This window comes from Metopolophium dirhodum, chromosome 1, assembly GCF_019925205.1.
Source record: "Metopolophium dirhodum isolate CAU chromosome 1, ASM1992520v1, whole genome shotgun sequence".
NCBI lineage: Eukaryota > Metazoa > Arthropoda > Insecta > Hemiptera > Aphididae > Metopolophium > Metopolophium dirhodum.
Genome location: NC_083560.1, coordinates 104,316,676 through 104,338,206, shown reverse-complemented (window position 1 = coordinate 104,338,206; position 21,531 = coordinate 104,316,676). Strand labels below are relative to the sequence as shown.

General features: G+C 28.5%; 2 protein-coding genes across 2 annotated transcripts in view; one reads left to right on the top strand and one right to left on the bottom strand.

Moving 5' to 3' along the window:
* LOC132937036 (collagen alpha-1(IV) chain) overlaps window positions 1-10,232 on the bottom strand; it is a 47,951-nt gene extending 37,719 nt beyond the window's left edge. The window contains exons 1-7 of the mRNA XM_061003869.1: window positions 10,026-10,232; window positions 9,578-9,620; window positions 2,981-3,148; window positions 2,782-2,854; window positions 1,777-1,838; window positions 731-758; window positions 458-537 (exon numbers count right to left, since the gene is read on the bottom strand). Of these exons, the coding sequence (XP_060859852.1) occupies window positions 458-537; window positions 731-758; window positions 1,777-1,838; window positions 2,782-2,854; window positions 2,981-3,148; window positions 9,578-9,620; window positions 10,026-10,054 (483 nt within the window). The 5' untranslated portion in view covers window positions 10,055-10,232. The remainder of the gene's footprint in view (window positions 1-457; window positions 538-730; window positions 759-1,776; window positions 1,839-2,781; window positions 2,855-2,980; window positions 3,149-9,577; window positions 9,621-10,025) is intronic.
* A 2,848-nt stretch (window positions 10,233-13,080) lies between these two features.
* LOC132949107 (collagen alpha-5(IV) chain-like) overlaps window positions 13,081-21,531 on the top strand; it is a 53,904-nt gene continuing 45,453 nt past the window's right edge. Inside the window, 1 exon segment of the mRNA XM_061019890.1 lies at window positions 13,081-13,173. Coding sequence (XP_060875873.1) covers window positions 13,081-13,173 — 93 coding nt within the window.

The window sequence follows — 21,531 nt, the reverse complement described above, 5'->3', positions numbered from 1 at the left end:
GTTACACCGAAAACCAAAATCGATTTTCTCGAAAACAGATTTTGCCTAAAAATTCCCGTTTTTGCTTAATTTTTTATTTGTTTTTCACGTCTTTTTTGAAAACTACTGGGACATTTTTACTTTTGACCCCCCCAAAGTACTAACTAGATTCACTTTCCTATCAGAAAAGTTACTGTTGTACTTTTACTGTCCTAAAAGGTGATGACAGACACAAAAAAAAAATAAAAAAAAACACACATCATTGTAAATCAATACATTTATCGCTTCGCTCAGAATCTAAAAAACTGGAAATCAAAAATGTATGTACCAATAACCTATAACCTGATATAAATCATATTAAATCTCCATATTCAACTTCATCCGACATTTCTAAACAGATCAATTTCTTATAGAACTATAGAATAATTATTTTTTTGATTTCAATATTTTCGAAGTAAGAAGAATACATTATACATACATCTGTTCCATTACATCCGTCTAAACCAGGGATACCCGGTATTCCTTGCGGGCCCATTTGTCCAGGTATTCCACTTACACCTGAACAAACAAAAAAAAATTTATTGATCAGACAAATATTATAATATATAAGTATATTTTTTTGAAAACAATTTTCCTTAAATATTAAAAAATAAACGGATACCATATATTTAATCAATATTTTAAGGTATTATACCATACTAGTAATGTACCTACTCTTATATTATGACTTATGAGCATTATTTATAATTACCTGGGAAACCTGGAATGCCCGTTTTGCCCTAAAAACAAAATATACTTTATTAAAACAAAAGTAAATGACTAAATACATGTTTTACCTATCATATATACCTAAATGTTTTTTTTTTTTACTTTCAATTTAATAGACTTTAATAGACCGAAGACGAACGAAAGAAACACTCTTAGAGATTTATGGAAATTGGAATATTTTTTATTAAATGGTTGCCATTAGTTACAGAATCTGATTATTATTAAAATATCTAATAGCAGAAATCAGTCTATTGTTTTTAAATTATATCTTAAAACAATTAATATGAGAGTTTAAAATGATTATTCTATGTGTTTGTTGCCTATAGATTTAAAGACCACTAAACCGATTTTAATAAAAAATGCAGGTATTGTTTTTAGAGTTATCAGGAAAGTTTATAGCTAGTAGTTTGAACCACGTTCGCCAGCATACCAAGATGATAGCTTTCAAATATGAATTGAGGTAAACCAAAACATTGATACACAAATTTTATAATGCCGTATTTTGTATAAATTGATCATTTTTCCCTGGCGAAGTCGAGTTATACAGCTATATCAAAAACCACTAGACAATAGATGGCATTATATTCAAATCACCGTAGGTTGGATTAAGTAAAAATGACAAATACATAATCATATTAATAACTATTAAATAGAATTTGTCCAGACTGACTTACAGATTGATCAACGTAAAGCCTTAACAATAATAGCTAGAGATTTTAAATGTTCACGGCACCTTCGTACCACCATGCTATTGTGCACTAAGAAAGAATTTAACAGGTTTCGCATTTTAAAGTGGTACTCGCACAAGTATTTTGAGATTCACGATGATCAATGGAAATCAAAAATTTTACACACAATTGGTTACAGATTATAATAGAATAGTAGAACATTTTTAAATTTTGAACACTATTACACCGAATATTAAAAAGCGAATTGAACAATAATGTAAAGTATCTTATTAGGTAGAGCACTGCATGTATTAATATAATATTATACAATGAAACTAATAAAATAAAACAAGTACATTACCCTGTCTCCTTTTGGTCCTCGTACCCCTATGGGACCGATATCTCCTTTATCACCAACTGGACCTGGACATTAAAAAGTGATAATAATTTAATAAATAATCGTTATAACTTATAATATTTGTATTAGAAATTAGAATGTTAATATGTTATAAACAATAACTGTTATACAAAAAAATACAGTAAGATATACAAAGTGGAATATAAATATACAATAGCATTAAAAATAAAGATACTCTTGTTTGAAGCATATAAATATGCATATAAGTTCATATTATAACTATATTGATAACAGCTAACTGCTAAGGAAAGTTGACTTTTTAAAATTATATTCTTATAATATACATTTTAATTGATTGGAAAACTGTGAACCCGGTGTGAATAGGTATTTGCAGTGTTCTCTGTTAATAAATTGTTACTCCAGCTTCCACTCAAATGTATTTCATTAATACTTTTAAATCAAAATAGACATACAATTAAATTTATTATTTACTAAAAAGGAAAATATATATATTAATATGCTGAGTTGCGTAAACAATCGCTAAACCTTTATTAATAAATAGTGAGCTAACGGTCCTTAATAATCCTAATTTACTAAATTTAGTGGCCCATGATTGGTCTATTACATTTTATTGAACCATTGAATGAATCATTTTTTATGCAACTTAGCAATAGAATTTTAAAATTTTTAATTATTAAGTAATGAATACATTTTCATACAATGAAACTAATATAAACGTAGTAAACTGTACTGTCCTATGGGCAAGGTTAAAGAAAAATAAAAAAGTGACGGAAACGCTTTTTCTAAAGTGTCTACCTAATCAGAGTACCTCAATTTTCATCTTTTTAATTCAAACACTCTGTTTTGTTTTTTTTTTGTATGTACATTATAATATTTATTATATATTTATATATTATATGATGTAGGTACTTTTAAGCTATATTAGTACAATATGGATTGTTTCATAATATAGTATACCTACTTAATTTAAAATGTATCAATAGTTACCTGGAAGACCTTCAAGTCCTTGATATCCTTGTATTCCTTGAGGACCTGGTGAACCAGTTGAGCCCGGTGGTCCCTTAGTTTAAGGTTAACAATAAAAAAGAACGTTTTAATTTGTATACTATACATAATAATCAGAATATTATATGTATTCATCATGATATTATATTTATACGATTATTAAACAATTATTTTAACTTACTCGGCTTCCTTTTTCCGCGAAACATTTTGGTGTACAATTTGTAGAGTTGCCTCTCTGGTTTGAAATGGCATATCTATTGTCACCAGTATATCGTTTTACTTCTTGATCTCCAGAATATGGATCATTTAAATTCGTTTGATTTGAATCCTTCCAAGTTGGATTCCATTGCTGAAAAAAATAAACATATATTATTGATCATCACTAAAAACGAAGTTTGTTTAATATTTTAAATTTTTATGTCACTTTCTATGATATGGAAGTTGTTGTAAAAGTGACCTATTTTTTAATGAACTATAAGGAATTTAGGAATTTTTTTTGGGGGTGGGGGGTTAAATAAATAATAATACACAGACCCGCGGGGGATGCCTCCCCCCACCAATAATGAGTACCTAACAATTAAACAACATAATAATAATAAATATATACATATTTTATTTTGAAACACCCCAAACTTATGATGTTGTTGAATGTTCAGGTTTGTGTGGAACTTAAAATTTCGAACGGATTATGAACATTATTGGATAAAACAGTTCATGGATTATTATTGGGGTGGCACACTAAGTACATGAGCACCGCGCACGTGGGCACAGTCAGTTCACTTTAAGTAACAACGACTATACATCGAATTGTTCCACCAACCTCTACCCTGCCAGGACGCTAAATTATCATTGATTATAAATAGTATCGATATTAATATTAAGAGGACGCCACACCCGTATGGTTGTCTCCGTCTTACAAACGCGTAACATACCAAATTTACACTCTGAAATTCAAATTTTATGCTTTTAGCTTAAAAATTAGAGTGAAATGACCTATTATGAAACTTGATGATAAGAATATTATCCGTGTTTTGTTGAAAGTTTTTTACGATGATTCAGTTTTTCAGTGAGTTATGAGCATTTTTAATTTACATTTATAATACACGCGCATAACTCACTTAAAAACTGAATTACCTATCGTAAAAAAAACTTCCAACAACACACAGATAATGTTTTTACCATCAAGTTTCGGAAACCACAGATTTCTATATAGTACTAGATAGCGAACTCAAACCATGAATTAAAGCTTCATGGTCGGTTGGCATGGTATTTTATATGGCTAATAAGATTGACTATAATTTATTTTATTTTGTATTGAATTTTATTATTTCTAAGCCTGTAGTTAAAAAAATATATATATATTTTATATAAATCATTTTACATTTACTATTTTATTTTGATATTAAAAACGATATTATTTCTAATACATTTTGTATAATAAATTAAATGTTTTGCCAATCGACAAAATAGCGGCCGTCCTCAGCGGAGCTTCATTAAGTTTACAAGTCTTGAAACAATGCAAATTGTATAGGAGTTTCTTATCTAGTGTAGTATAGAAGTCTGTGGTTGTCTACTTGTCTCCGTCTTACTGTACAACATAGCAAAAACTGTTTTGCGCGGGACATCCAAGGCTGAGCATTAACGAGTTAATAAGTTAGAAGTTAAGTTAGAAGTTAAAAAATACCATTAACTTGCCCAGCCTTGGGGACAACTTTACTCCCTCTGTATCTATAGTACAATTACCAAAATTCCACAAAGCCCATAGGGAAGAACTTTATCTGTTTCGAAGCTAGTGTTTTTATTTTATTTAATAACACTAACCAACCATTTTTATTAATTAAATGAAGAAAACAAAAAAAATCTTATATTCTCAAACAGATAAGTTTAAATGTATTTATATTATCCAAATAATAAAAACACTACGATACAGATAATGTTCTTCCCTAGGCGTTGTGAAGTTTTGATAATTCTACTATAAATACAGAGGGATTAAAGTTGTCCCATTGTACATTTGTAAGACAGAGACATGTAACAACACATGCGGGTGTGATGTCCTCGATTTAAAATGATAATAAAAAGGCTTCGGAGGACCAACATCATGGATGTTAATACACCACTGGTCTTTAGTACAAAAATGATAAACTTGTAGCACTGGAAAAATTCTTACACTTAGTGAAATATTTAGATAATTTTTTTAACACATTAGGTATATTATACGTTTTTAAGCTGGATACAACTTTTTTTCTGACCATTACAGTGTCCATGGCCACCAAACAAAAACTACATTAATTATAATATTATTCATTATTAGGTTAAATCGATAGGTTATTTTCTTAAAAATTTCACGAACCTAGGGCTGCAGACGGTATTGAAAATTATTTTCGGTATTACGGTATTGATTTCAATACCGGTTTGAAACGGTATACCGAAAAACCGAAATGTTTCGGTATACCTAAATACCGATATGGTACGGTTAGGGCTGACGGTATTTTCGGTATACCGGTATTTTAAAATTATTTTGGTAAACGGTATACCATAAAAAACCGAATGAACGGTTATAGTGCTGTTTTATAGTATCAATGGCAATATTATAGATTATAATATTATATATTATAGTATATAATAAAGTTTGTAATGTGAAACAATAAAAGTAAAAAATATCGATACTAGTTAGATTTTATTTATTATTTTGGTATACCGTACCATATTGGTATTTAGGTATACCGAATCATTTCGGTTTCGGTATACCGAAACAGTTCGGTTTTTTACGGTATACCGTTTAACAAAATAATTTTAAAATACCGGTATACCGGTATTTATGGTATACCAAAAATACCGTCAGCCTTAACCTTGCCTATTTCACATCAGATCCAAATAATTGCAACCAAACATTAATAAGTAAATGAATGGTATATTTTTTACCAATTTTTCATTTCATAATAATCCGTATTATTTGATACATTGGATTTTTTCTCTATATTTGTTATATTAGAACAGTAACCACCAAATTATATATATGTATGCATGTGATTAAATGTTTTTACTTGCATTGAAACAATATAAAGTTGTTTTTATGGAATGAAAGGTGAAGACATTTCAGGTTATAATGAACTTGTAATACAAATATTTGAGTATTGAAAATTATTAGAAATATTTTAACTTAATTAAAACATCAGAGTCCTTAAATAAATATAGTTTTTCTCAATCAAATAAAAAAAAACATAGGTATTATGACTAAGACTATAGGTACTAATAAACATAGGTACTATAAAGACTATAGTACTAAGACTATAGGTATTGTATACAATTTATTGATTTCTTATTTCCATTTTAAATATCATGATTGGATATGGTTAGAAATTAACCCTATGGATAAATACCCATCTAGAAAAACGATGTAAAAACGATAATCAATCCGAGAGGTAATAAATAAAAGAGAAGGAACTATAGAAACTATCCATGGTAATATTATATAATGTTGTATAGGTACCTATACTGTATACTGAATGATTTTTTTAGAAGGATGTAGAACATACCTGTTATGTTACAAATTTACAACATAAACAATTTGCGTTAAGCAAAATCAACTTTATATTGTTAGCTTTAATATTGAAGTGAATCGACCTATTTTCAAACCTTAAAGGTAAAATCGTTATTTGTGTCTATACGTCAATGTTAGAATACTAACTTTTTAAGCAGGTTATGAGCATTTTAAATTTTAACATTTTACATATCGGTACTTATGATTTACTTCAAAAAAATCAATATAAAAACCATCTACCAAACACAAATAATGTTCTCACCTTAAAATCTGTTAATGGGTCATTCTAATAGGTATTAAATATAACAACATAAAGTTAGTTTTTCTGAACGTAAATTTTATATGGTGTACATTTGTAAAACAGAGACAAGATGAAAATAATGTTTTCGTAAGAAGACACCTCACGTCCATAAATTTGATAAAACCCTTGTAGAATCCGATTCATGCGAAAATAATAACTCAACATACAGGCATAGTTGAAAAATAAAATGTACACAAAATATAGGAGTCAGGAGATAATACATTTTGACGTGTTGCACAGATTAGGTTAGGTTAGTGTGTGAACACTATAGTAATTAGTTTAAACTAAATACCTTAAAAAGCTGAAATGTAGTTTCACTGAATGCTTTTTTTTTAAGTTACCTACCTACTAAATTTAAAATATTTTCAAAATATATTATAAATTTTAACTTTAATACAGGGCTTGCCAACGTTATAATAACGTGATGATTATAGCGTTATATTTGATAAAAAACGATTGAAATTTGTAAACGTAATTGTAACGGAAAGCGATAACCAAAAACAATTAAATAGGCACCGAAATACAAAACATAACGATTTACAAAATATATTATATATAATTAAACAAAAAATAACGCAAAACGAAATTATTTAAAATCCATTTATTTTAAAGTTATATTGGTGTCGTAGAAATATTTCATGCTTACGGACATAAGAATTGATTATATTATTTTTCGTATCCATTGCCTACCAGCATTAGTTATTATTAATACATTTAATAGGTATTTCACTATTCTAAATAACGATATACGCAAAACTTGTAGAACGTTTTAATTCCGATTATCGATAAACGCAAAACTTGGATAACGTTTTAATTGTGAATAACATGAAACGGAATTTTTTTTCAAATGCAAGCTCTACTTTAATAACAATACTTATAAATCTAAATTGCCAATTGGTTCTACTGAGCTTATATTTAAGATGATTATATGAGTATGTAAGACAGAAATAACAAGTAGATACCTAGCAACGAATGCGATGTAGGTACTCGTATAGCTTACATCAAAATAAATTCTAGATAAAAAGACCGGATATAACATACGATAAATGATCACGTTCAATATTATAATGATATTATGCAATGTACATTACGCACATATTATTAAATGTTTTTTTTGTATCTTTTCAGTGTTTATTGAAAATTAAAATATATTATACATTTTTACAATTAAATGAAACTTTTTATAAAGTTTGACAAACGATTATGAGTCAGTAGTCACATCATCATCAGAATATTGTTGTAAAACTAAAATAATCCTTCACTCATAATCTTAAAGGTACCTGGTACCTATACACTGTTTCATAATAAAAGCCAGATATTTATTTTTACATAAGTAGGTAGGTACATGTGTAAAAGTGACAAGAATTTTATGAAAACATTTTATTTGTACAGTTAGGTACTAGTTTAACGTACCTACAAAACTTTGTAAACAATTTACAATTTGCAGAGTTAATAAGTATATTATATATTATACATATATATTTATTTATTGAATACTTTTACGATAGATATCTGACATATTTTATCAGTTTTCTAGGGTCAGTAAGGTTTGAATAGATAAGAATTAAATAAAAAAAACGTTGTGCACCCGTATGATGTCAAATAATAAAATACAACAGATAATTAAGAACATTTTTTAATGCACGTATATTTCATATACCATAGATATCTAGATTAATATTATTACTATAAAAAATTATTATTATCGCAATTTTGTTTTCGCAGATGTCCATTATAATTTGCAATCTAAATTAAAAATTAAATATCTCTTATCTATGAAGCCATGAAGGTACCTACTTTTGTAATTTATTCTATTATACCATGGTTTTACTGTAATTGATCGTTTTGAAACCACCTAAATCGTAAACAAAAAACTTTTGACTTCCAAGCAAAAAATAAATCCCAACTTTTACAACAATGCAGTCATTTTCTCAATTGTACATTTGCACATGAAACATTATAATCATAATGTAGGTACTGTACACTTTTTTAATGAAATTTGTTCGTAAATAATTTCTATAAATCGAATATTTGTATAATATTATAGTATATCCTCAAAAGTTTTCTGTAATATTTAAAATAAAAACAAATTCATTTTAAAATATAAAACTGAATTATGTAATAATTAATAACTAAAGAAATTATTCGTTGTATACAATTTATTATGGGCGATAATGGATATGTCAAGCATTCGATTTTTTAAGGTGTGATGAAAACTGTATTATTTAATTTTATACTACACCTATAGGTAACGTATCAATGTTACTAATTCTAATTTAAATTCGTATTTTATTAGATACCATTCTGTACCTACTATGAAACTTTCAAGATGTAGGTAAAATAAGTACATGTAATAATATTATAATAAAGTTTATCGACGAAATAACATCATATTATTCTATTCATTTCGTTACCGTTCCACAATGATCAATTAGTAGGTATTACAATTTAATGGTGTTACGCGCGTGTTCATTCATAAGGTTCGTCAAGTTTATCACACATCCATACACCGTTGTCCCCCCTTTACCATTACAGATCTTATAATTATAAACGTCCGTCCTAGGTCGTTCTAGGAAAAGCACTGGAATCGCGAGTGCACTTTACACCGACTTCTGAAACATTACATCGTTGTACACGAGATAAGGGCAGACAAAAACCGGTTCGGAACGGTTGCACGGGTTGGAACGCGCAGGGCGTAATATTATAATAAATAATTATAATTATTGCATAATATTATATTGAATAATATTATGTAAAAATATTAATTTTTATAAATTAGTGTTTACATTATGCGTTTTGTAGGTTCTAGGTATGTCGCAATATTATTAGAATAATAATACGCACAAGGATATATATATATAAATAGGTACTACTAATGCTTAATATTATTATTTATTACTATTGAAATAAAGCGAGAAAAATGTGTAGGTACTTACCGCCGATACTGTTGTAAACAAGTAGGCAAATAATGCGAATTGCCTGCAAAATAAAAACAAACATTTTTTTTAAAGAAAAAACAGATGCAATTTTTTTAGTCGCAAGATTTTTGTCAAGTCGATTGAATATTTTTTTTTTTGACGGTATCAAAAAACGAACACGTAAAAGATTGCAGTCAATTAATGTAGAAGATTTACGTTAAAAATAAATTTTACGCGTTTCACGCGAGCTGTAAGATATTAAAAAATTTTTTCACGAAAATAATTTACGCGTCATGCGTAATAATTATGCGTTTTGGATGAGACGCACGTACATGTTATAATTATCATTGAAGAAGGGTAAAAAAAAAATTGTGTTAAAACAATAATATTATATTTTTATAATAATAGCAACATCAATAATAATAATAATAATTTGTGATGGTTTTTGGCCTCGGTAGGTACTTACCGCCAACGAAGCAGACTGGGCCGCGGCATGGCAGCCACGGTGTGCAGAGATAGGTAATACCCGCTCGGCACTATTTCGACACGAGATTCGTGCGGCGCACCGACATAGTACTCTCTACGGGCCGCGAGGTAGACGCCGTTTTCGTGGTGCTTCTGGCGCTCGGAAATGGTACACGAGTCCGGCGGCGGCGGCGGCGTGTGTCGGCGTTCGCTATCAGCGGTCGGAGCGCCGACAACTCATCATCGGACGTCCTCCCAGGCCCGGCGCGCGCAGATCTCGCCACCTCGCGGCCGTTTCCCGAACTTCGCGGTTACTGGCCCTTTTAGCGCGCGGATGGTTGTCGGGTTCCGGTTTTAAGTGCTCAAAAATGGAGGAAAAAAATTCAACGTCTCGGACTGACGTCTCGTCGTGGTTAGGTTCGATTTGATCGTTGGATACGAATCTTTTCAAAATTGACTTAAGTCCATGACGTCATATATAGGTAGTACGCAGAGTGACTAAATTATTGTCCGCTATTTAGAGGTGTCCTATACAGCTAAATTCGATTGAATTGGAACGATTCGTCGTCTGTTTGTTAAATTAATAAAAGCGTTCAACACGACTAACATTTTTATAACGTCATCACGATAACTTAAAATGTGAATTAGTACAGTGCACTCGATGCTGATCATATTTCATAGTCCAGCTATTGTCGAGTTACAATTTCAGATCAATATCTAGTGTCGCAAAATAATGCATGACGTGGTCACTGTATTAGAGTAGGTATTATGAACTATGATATAATAATATTATGTTCCAGAAAAATCTAACCAGGACTCATCGTTTATATCGTTTCGTGGAGTCTGCTCTGCTTACCTATCATATTTTGATGAGATTTAAAAATAATTATTTTTCGTAAATTGCAAAATATAAACACTTATGTTCATCTAAATTATGCCTAATTATAAAAATCTCAATAATAATATCTACTATTATACCTACTCGTATTCAACGAATGTCCAAAATAGTATTATAAATTATCAATTAGATATGTAAAGGCTTTAATCTGGATCTACGCTATAACGATTGACGAACATTGTTGTCAAACATACCTATTTGTTAAAAATGCTCCTGACTTGATGCACATGAAGTATAGTTAATGTGCCACCGTGCTTTAATCCGACAATGGTGTCGTTTGATTTTCACAAATTATTTTTTGCCTTATTAATATTGGCATAATAATTACATACCCAATAAATTGTAAAAAAATCTATACCAACACCGTATACAATACGTATAAAAATGTCTTATGTTAAATAACATGTCTGCATTTTTAATAACAGCAAAATATATATTATAACAATGAACAACTAGATTTATTCAAAGTTTTGTTTAAAAAATAGTTATAATATAGGTATGTGGGATGTACCTAACTACCCAATAAAAGCAGTAGCTGGTAACTATTAATATGCTTTCAAATACTAAATTTAATATACTTGTAGAAGTATTTACTATATTATTCGAAAAAACTGATGATCCCATATTTTTTTTAATAGTTAATTAAACACAAAATATTATTATCATAGTACCAAATATAAATGATAATATAATTTTTTAAATATAATAATAATAATCGTTAAATTTACAATATTATAATAAATGCTAGATTATATTTGATTAATTGTTTTGTATAAAATGTTTTTAAGAGGCATTACACCCGCATGTGTTGTCTCTATCTTACAAACGTACAGCATGCAAAATATGTGTATGTACACGTATAATAGCAGTAACGATGTAGTTCGAATTTTGTGTAATAACTAATAAGCTTTAATATGAGCAGAGTGACTATACCTATTATTAAACTTAAAGGTAATAACATAATATTTGTGTTTTCTCTTGGGTTTTTTTAGGATATTTTAATTTTTAATCTAGATATTAAATTTTGTTATTTTACATAGGTACTCATATAATTCATAACATATAACTTGCTTCAAAATTAAAATATCGGAAAATATCTAATAAAACACAGATTGTGTTCTTACCTTTGGGTTTGATAATAGGTGAATATTGAAATACTGAATTCACTCTATTAAACCTTAAAAAGTAAGTACACACAATTTGAATTGCTGAGCATAATTAATTTGATAAATCGAAAGTTAGTAAAAAGGGGCCCACAGATGCGGATAATACAGTCTTAAGGACGCGGGTAACAAGTATAACAACCATCAGGGCCCATTAACTGTAAAGTAACCACATTTTCATCATACAAACACCATATAGGCAACAGCAAATCTGTGACCAGTTTCGTATTTTCCCTAAGGGCACGTGGGGGGGGGGCACGGTCCAATGCCCCCCGGACTAATGAGACCACCAAAATGTTGATGTTTTCATTGGCATTTTTTATGACACACGTCGATGTATGTATTTTTCGTATATAAAACCCTGTCGTATAATAATAATATATTATATATATTTTTTCAATATTATAGCGTTTTTTGTTTCCGACGACTCGGGCCTGCAACCGGTGGCGGCCGAGAGCGATAACGGTCACCGATAACGGCCGCCGAGTTCGCGCGCGCGCGCTATTATAGTGATCCACAGGGTCGGCGATCGAACACGATGGAGCCAACCACGTGGTGTGCCGCAGCAGCGTGAGCAGCAGCACTACCATCACCACAATAATAACCGTGTTTGGTAACGAAACGATAACGCTGGTTCGTTCGATTAGCAATAATAATATAATATTTATTATTTGTATGTGTATTATTTTATTTTTCTCGCCTCGGCACCCACGACAATAATAATAAATTACAACAAGACGATCTCGCAACGATTCGTAAATATTATACACGTTGTACATCATCGACTTCGTCGTAATAATAATAAATATTATAACAAGACAACAGAATAAATTTCGGTTTTTTCATTACATCGTCCACCAGTGGTCGCGGTCAAACGCGAGCGCGCGCGCGCCCATACGAGCGCACGCACGTACGGCGGCGGCGGCGTTCGGCTGCTCTACGGCGGCGGGCAACTACACCGGAGGCGACCTGCCCGCAAACCACACACAGTCCTAATGGCGCACGGCGGCATTTGCCGGCGGCTCGGCATCGTCGTTCTGGTGATCGTGCCATGTCTGCTGTTGATGATCCAAGAAACGCAACAGGCGGTAAGTAGTACACCAATCATTGCAAAATTATAATACATCATGTTGCATATATAGAAATAATAATATAATCTTCGCATACGGAGGTATATATTGTACCTAGGTATATTATGTTATATTATGTTATAATATTGTTGTTATATTATATAAATATGATGGAACACCGCTTAACGTGATATAATCGCTCATTACTACATATATTGCACTTTAGAGGCGATCCCGGGTTGAGTCTTCTGGATCTGTAGATATAAGGAGCCGATTCTTGGTTGTGTGCACCTGCACAGGTAAAAATAATAAACATTTGAACATGTATGTTTTAACATTGGCTTAGGTGCACGTCATGAAGTTCACGGCTTTACCAGAAATATGTAAATAATGTTTTTAATACATAGTATTTAACACTTTGCATTATTGTCATCATTTTAGGCCGATGACCTTCCCCCTGGCCCCTCTTATAACTCCGGGAAATTTGCGCGTATATAATATATATGTCAAGTGGATAGGTCGGTGCGAGATGTGCTTAAACGTAGTTGTTGGTCTGGAGCTTTAGCCTTTAGTTGTACGCAGGTATAATGACGTGGCGTCTATCTATATTACAGCTGTTGTCTTGTCCATAGTTATTACCTATTACTGGGCCACCGATACGCCGCGCTGAGTAGATCGTGTCATTACAATAGGTAGTGACGTATTTTTTGATCTTTCGGGATGTAATTTTCTATTCCCGAGTCCTAGTGTCATATCGACAGTGGTAAGGGTAACATAGTCTTTTGGGAATGCTCAATGCAGGCATGGTACCCGCCTCCAACCCTGCCATATTGAATCGGGCTTCTCTTCGTTTCTACAATGGTTGACACATTATAGTGTATTGTAGATAATAATATTATAATATAGGTACCTAATGTACGTATTTTACCAATGAGCTGGATTTGTTTGTGGGCACGGAGCGGTGTACGACCTTAGGTTTTATGTAGCCTCAAACTTAACTATTCCAATTCAAGCAAGCATTTATTCACACTTTATTTGTTGTCCGTCAACTTAGACGTTTCGTTAGTAAATCATGTATTTCTTACTACCTACTATTGTCATATTATTTCTGTGTATCGAACCAGCTCTGCAGAGAATGTTTCACAATGCGCAGACTGAAACTAGCCAATTATTTTGATTTTTTACTATATTTATACGGGTCCTACATGCATTGGTAGTTATATAACTTCGTGTGCATATCACTAGGGCAGATATTTTTGATATTCAGTTGATTAGGTACTGTTTGTTAAAAAAAATATAGCTACATCATACCATAATGTGATTTATTAAGTACCTAACAATTCTGTAAGTTAAATTGTATTTAGTATATTTTTAGGTTTTTTGCACATAGATATACGTGATATTTAAATGTGAACAAATACAAACGTATAGAAGTAATGTAAGCATACACTAACGTTCACAAATTAAAAAAATAATAAAACAAAAAATGTTTCTCAATCAAGAATAAGTAAGAAACATCCGAGGACTTAAGATAATTGTTGGTAACCTACGTTTATAGCGAAATAAAGTGCGATTCAGTGAATCTATAAGTCACGTCTATAATTTAAATTTAAGGTTATCACTCAAAGATTGAAGTTTTTTCCTTTATAATAATATGCATGCCTATTGTATTATACAAACATTATAAATGTATAACAATAGTTATAAAATTGCTATTGTTTTTCGTTAAATTAATATTAAGCATATTTATTTAGTAAAATATATTCCGAAACCTTGCTCTACAGTTCGTAGTTTCTGTAATATTATATTTTTTTAAATTATTAATCTAATTTGATAATATCATGCCACTTAATAAATTTGATAGATTGCATGGTATCTACAAATTTTTGGTTTATAATAATTTTTATGGACGTTGGGTATTGCGTTTTATTTTTATACATTTTATATAAAATTTTTAGGAAAATGTTTTAGGCTATTGCAGTCTTGTATTGGTTAATATAAACCAAATTGAAAACAATAATACCTATACAATATTATAATAAATGTATTATATTTTGGGATATTTGAACAGTAGGCACATTTGTTCACTGTATTATTATAATTAAAATAAAGTTGTGGTGCCGTCAACATATAATTTTCACAAGATTAATTATATGATCTTCTTTTAAAAATCTTAAACATTGTGGTTTTTTTCTCATTAGAACATTTGGAAATTGTTTATTGTTACACATCATAGTAAATTGAATATTGTCATAATTGTCTCTCATTTGCAAGTTTAGTTGCTTGCGTAATATTTAATAAAATGGATCATTCACCTTTGTGATGCTTGATGTACCAGCAAGTGAATCATAATTTTTTTTTACGTTTTCAAAATTTAATATTTGCCTTTAATTAGTTTATACTTATAGTTACCTGTTACTGGGATTTGATACCAACCATTTCTAAGGCGTTCAATATAGGTAATCTCTATGTTTTTGGAGTGCGTGACGAGTAATTTTTCGCGTAGTAAGTGATAAGTGTGTGACTGATGACTATATTATAGTAGTATAGTGTAAAAGAAATACCTGTGCCCTGCACGAGTAGCACGCACGTTTAAATAAATCGAAGTTTATATGAAAACGACTTTCTTACATTTTTAATTACTTTATTTAGTTAAATATAATTAACAATTTAAAATTCTTAAAAGTTTTCAAGGGTTTAGAGTTTAATTTAAGAGGAAAAATAATTTTAAAGTAAATTTTTTAACGATTTTAAATAAATATTTTTTCAGAAAATACTAGGTCAGTCGGTACAATATTTATTGGGATCCCGGATACGATAAGTATATTTAGGGAGAAAACCCAGTCAGGATCGAATTCCCTTAAATAAAATATAGATAGTTCTACAATCCAAGTATCAAACAACATATAATAATATTTATTTTAATTTGAAATGTTCATGTCTTCCTTTATTATAGTATGCTGCATGGTGGATATATGATATTATGTTCAGTATTGAAAATAGTAAAATATATTGTATGATAATGTACACATAAGGTAACTTTTGATGTATAATATATATATGATGATTATACATATCATATTGCATTCTTATTTCTAAGTAATTTTTACTATTATTTGTATTCGAAAATGCAGCAATTTATTTGTTTAAATTGAAATACTTATTTTTAAATACAGACATAAAGTCTTGTAGACAAATAAGTAATAACAACCACGAAATATTGTTTTCAAATTTTATTTTGAATAAATATTTGTTGATATCAGGGACTGGAATCTATTGAATTTATCGATATCAGTTCCGGGACTGGTTCTCCAAAATTAAATAACTGTTCTGGTTCGGTTCTGGTTTTTTGATAAAAAAAATAAAGTTATCGGTTCCAAATAATTTCGGTACCAAAAAGTATAATAATTTTAAATACCTATTCGGAATGTGGGTTTAATTAATAGTATGAGAAATATTAGATAGCTCATATGATCATTCATAGTTTATACACATAACATTAATACCATTCAATTATGATGAATAAGATTATTTTATTTTTGAACTTAAACGAACCTATTTAATTTAAAAATTCCGGTTCGGTTCCGGTACTTTATTTATTAAAAGGGTTCCGGTTCCAGTTCTTAATATTTTAAAGATTCCGGTTCAAGAACCGGTTCTTTTAGGTTCAGTTCCAGTCTCTGATTGAGAGGACACAGTTATTTAATTTTTCTGTAGTTAAATAATAATAATTGCACTCAAAATATTATTTTATTTTATCGTTATGTATAATATGTTATTATAATATAGGTTAAACTTCGTATTTACTGAAACACGTATAGCTGGGTAATATATTGAACATTTTTAAAAATTAGGTAGAATAAATAAAATATTAAGAAAAGTTATAGGAGACAAACTGGTACACTTTTGTTGTGGTGGCTATAATATATAAAATATATAAAATACATTTATATATTTAATAATATAATTTATATCTATTGTACAATATACTTAGGTTATAGTTACCTATATGCATTTATCATTTATACTGAAAATACTTAAATACATTTGCAGTGATTTATCATATCATTATATTTTTATACATTTTCTATGATTAAACTTGGTACCCCGAAATTCACTAAATGATCTACTAAGAGTACTTGTAGGTTCGTAATTAAGCATGACAATACTTTTTAGATTATCGAAGGAAACATATTAAAATCATTAATATTTATTATGTTGTATAAGCTATAAAAAACATGAAAATATACTTTTATATCATATTTGATGCAAATATTTTTCAATAATAAATAATATAAGAGGTGGTATGAATGAAGTATAGAATATTCCACTTGAGCAGTTGCATCAATTAAAATAATATTGGGTGTCATTGAACGGTTAGATCAAATTACAATGTTTCAACTACCTCTTCATTCCACTACTATGGCACTACTTACATTACTGATTACTAAATCAGATAAAATAATGAAAAATGATAAAGAATAAGCACAATGATGTAAGTGAGTAAATGTACATAAATTGTGATGCACCATAAAAACAAAAGTTCACGCCTTTACCTATATTGAATGATAGTACCTATATTATTATCATGACGTAAACGTACATAAATATATTGCTTATTTAAAATCTTTATAGTGCTATTCTTATTGTATAGATAATTTATTTAGATTATTTTGTTTTTATCAAGCGATTCAAAAATCTTTTGAAATTGCGATATTAATCTCTTCAACATTTATTACGTAATCAAACACATATTGCCAATCATAAGCTATATTAAGTCTCATTTAATAATAATTATGAAACTATTTGTTTTAAAATTACATGTACTATGATAACACGCCAACAAAAGTATTGTTAAAAGTCATTAAGACTAATTTAATTAAAACTTTTAGAATTATATCTTATAAATTTGTGTTAAATTCTTATAATATTATATAATATTAAAATATTATTAAATGATAATATTTTATTTGAAAGGAGTTATCTAGAAAACATAAAAACTTTTATGTATTTTACTGAATAATAATATTAATTTTATAATCAGGTAGGTATTTATTGTTCTTAGAGAAATTTTTCAGAAAAATTAAACACTCTTTTGTAAATTTACCATAATATTGTCTGGGATTTAAATTTAAATTATTTTGAACTTTTTTTTAGTTGCATGAGTATTTTAACAATTTGTATTAAACTGAACTTAATTTTGAATGGTTTTTATAAGGATTGATTTCTTATTACCATTGATAAATAATTAATATTGAATAAACTATTTATCATTGGCGTAGCACATCCAACTCTCGAGTCAAATTTTATTTTGATTCACAATTACAACATTTAGGTTTTGTTAATAATTTCAAAATAAAATATGGGTCCATTATTTTATTCAAATATTACACAAGTTAAATTGTGAAAATTATGATTATTATTAATTTTTACAATTTATACAATATAGGTAGTATAAATCCGTCTGTCGCCTATAATATTACTAAATATATATTTTGATTTTTGATGATATTATTGTGATCAATATTACAGATAAAATCATTATAGTACTACATTGGGTTAAATTAATTTTTGCCGAAAAAATTGCATTTGTAAAAGTCATTGTGTGTATAAAGTATAATAATATACTCTAAAAGTTTCAAGTATTCACGAATAGTATTTTTAAATTACAACAAAATAACTATAATTGTTATTCTTGATTTTAATACCTATGTAATTTAATCCAAATTTGAATTTAAAATGTGTAAAAATAACTGTGTTTATTTATTTTTTGTATTTTTTGGTTGCAGTATGAACTATTTATGAGAATCCTTGTTCTAAATTTTCGATCCTTTGCTATAAAAATTGAACATTTTATAATTTTTTGAGATTATGATAAATGTTGTCAAAATATTAGCTTTAAATACTTGAAAAAATCGTGCATATTAATATGAATCTTTAATATTTTTTAACTACTATAATAACAACTTATGAGGAGCATTGTATTAAATTTTCATGCGTTTTGACCCAACGAAAAATTTTATTGGCATATATAGAAATAAACTAAAAAAATTGAAAATTGAAAATGTCTAAAAATAACTCAAAATATTTTGAACATTTATCATGTGTATTAAAACGATGAAATAAACATTTGGTGAAAAATTCAAGTACCTACGGGTAATAGTTTTTGAATTACTTAGTACTTACAACAAAATAAGAAAATCGTTTCATATGGATTTGTTACCTAATTTACAGGTGAATATCCAATGTCTAACTTCAAATGATCATAAAAAATGTACTTGACTGTAATAACTGTTTTCTTTTTGACTATAGGAAAACTTATGATTTTCAAATCTAGATATACATAAACATTTTATTATGAATTTCTAACTCAAAGTAATTTGCAAATGTTCATGATTTTGATGAATTTTGTCAAAATTCTAACTTTAGACGCTCATAAAAAATTACTTTGGATTTATGATAATTTTTTTTTTAATTTATACTAACATTGTATTAACTTTTAAAGGATTTTGACAGAGTGAAACATTTTTTATCGACAATAAATAACAAAAAATGTAGTATAAATCGAATTGTTCTTATGACTAAAGTATAAATAGCTAAAACAAATTGTTAAAATATTTTGAAAGATATTTTTGGTGTATAGAAAATGCCAATATTCACATTCAAAGAAAATTTCATGTATCTGCAGTTATTTTTTTTAGAGTTTCAAAAACTAGTTTTGCTTAAAAATCTCATTTTTTCCTTAATTTTTCGCTTATTTTTGAAAAGTATTATTTTATTTATACATCTATAATATAATTTCTTTAACATAATGCAAGCTGTATGTTTTACTTTTGATTTTCGACCTCATTTAAAGGTATCTTAAAAAAATTGTTTCAATATAGGTATAGTTAACTTATATAACTTTAAAAATGCCTACTTTGTTAGTAAATACCATAAAAATAAAAATTAGGCTTTAAAATAAGCTTTTACATAAGATTACTTGTATACAGTTATATTAATTTATACCGTATAGTCTATATATAATATTGGTACCTACTAATTGTTACCAACGTATACTGCAATGGTCCACGAGTTTGGTAGGTTTGCAAAAATCAAAACTAGGAAATTGCTGGAATGGGGAAGACATTATTTTCCAAAATGCTTATTTTGTATATTATGCTATTATTGAAATTTGTAGATAGGGTTAGGTTAAAGCAACTTTACTGCTTATCCAAAAACATTCGAAAGACAAAAACTTCGAAATTTGAACTTACTACCTACAATCTTTATTTAACGTATTATTCGAATAACAATTAAGAATCAAAATATGGTTCGAGATACTTAGGAGTCAAATTGAATATCACCTATATAATATTCTTGCTCTATATACTAAATAGTAAATAAATTATTTCGAAAGCTTAGGTATATTATTTGTAATTTATTTGCTTTTATAAACGTTCAGAAAAAATTGATTAAACAACTTCATGGAAAAGATTTGTATTCCTACATATTTATCTATCAGATAAATACCTTACACATATTAGGTAAGTTTTGTAATGGAAAAACAAAAAATATTAATCACAGGTAGTTATTACATACTGGTAAATTAGGATTTATTTTTAACTGCCAGTTCAATTCAAGATGGAGTATATTTTTTTTTAATGACCGTCATTGAATATAATTACAAATTTTACAGTAAATTATTGTTATGTGTTCAATGAATGTATATTTTTATCATAATATTTATAATAATGTTAAAATATTAAAAACCACTGTTTTAATATTATTATCACTTTGTGTAATAGTATATTGTCGAAAAGAACTGGAAGTCCGTTATCCGGTCAATTGAGTAATATTTGTCGGCCTAATTAAATATAATGATAATTATTATGTTATACATTATCAATTTGCGGTAGTTGTATTGATGCAGATAAGACGGCGATTTATATAACATGAATCAATAATGAACGCTTGCTTAGTATATAATATAATATACATGATGGCGATAATAATATTATATTCGGGGAAACTATTCGTTTCCTGTGTACCACTATCATAAAAAACATCATTAATGACCATCGTACTATCTATGATTAGTTATTACCTTCACGTGCATAATAATTTCATGTACAAAACGATAGTTGGCCTTATTTTTAATTCCTATAATATTATTATTACTATTAGTATTTACCATTTTAATCTAATTATTCATTCTTTTTTTTTTAGTAGCATAATCGTATTCTTTATACTGCGATTTTTTTTTTACTTAGCGTTCGTAAAAATTTACCTTGTTTTGCGATTGAAAAAAATATAATCAACGAAACGTTATAATAACGACCGATAGGTAGGTCATAGTATTTTTATTTGACTTATTATAATATAATATCATGTTTG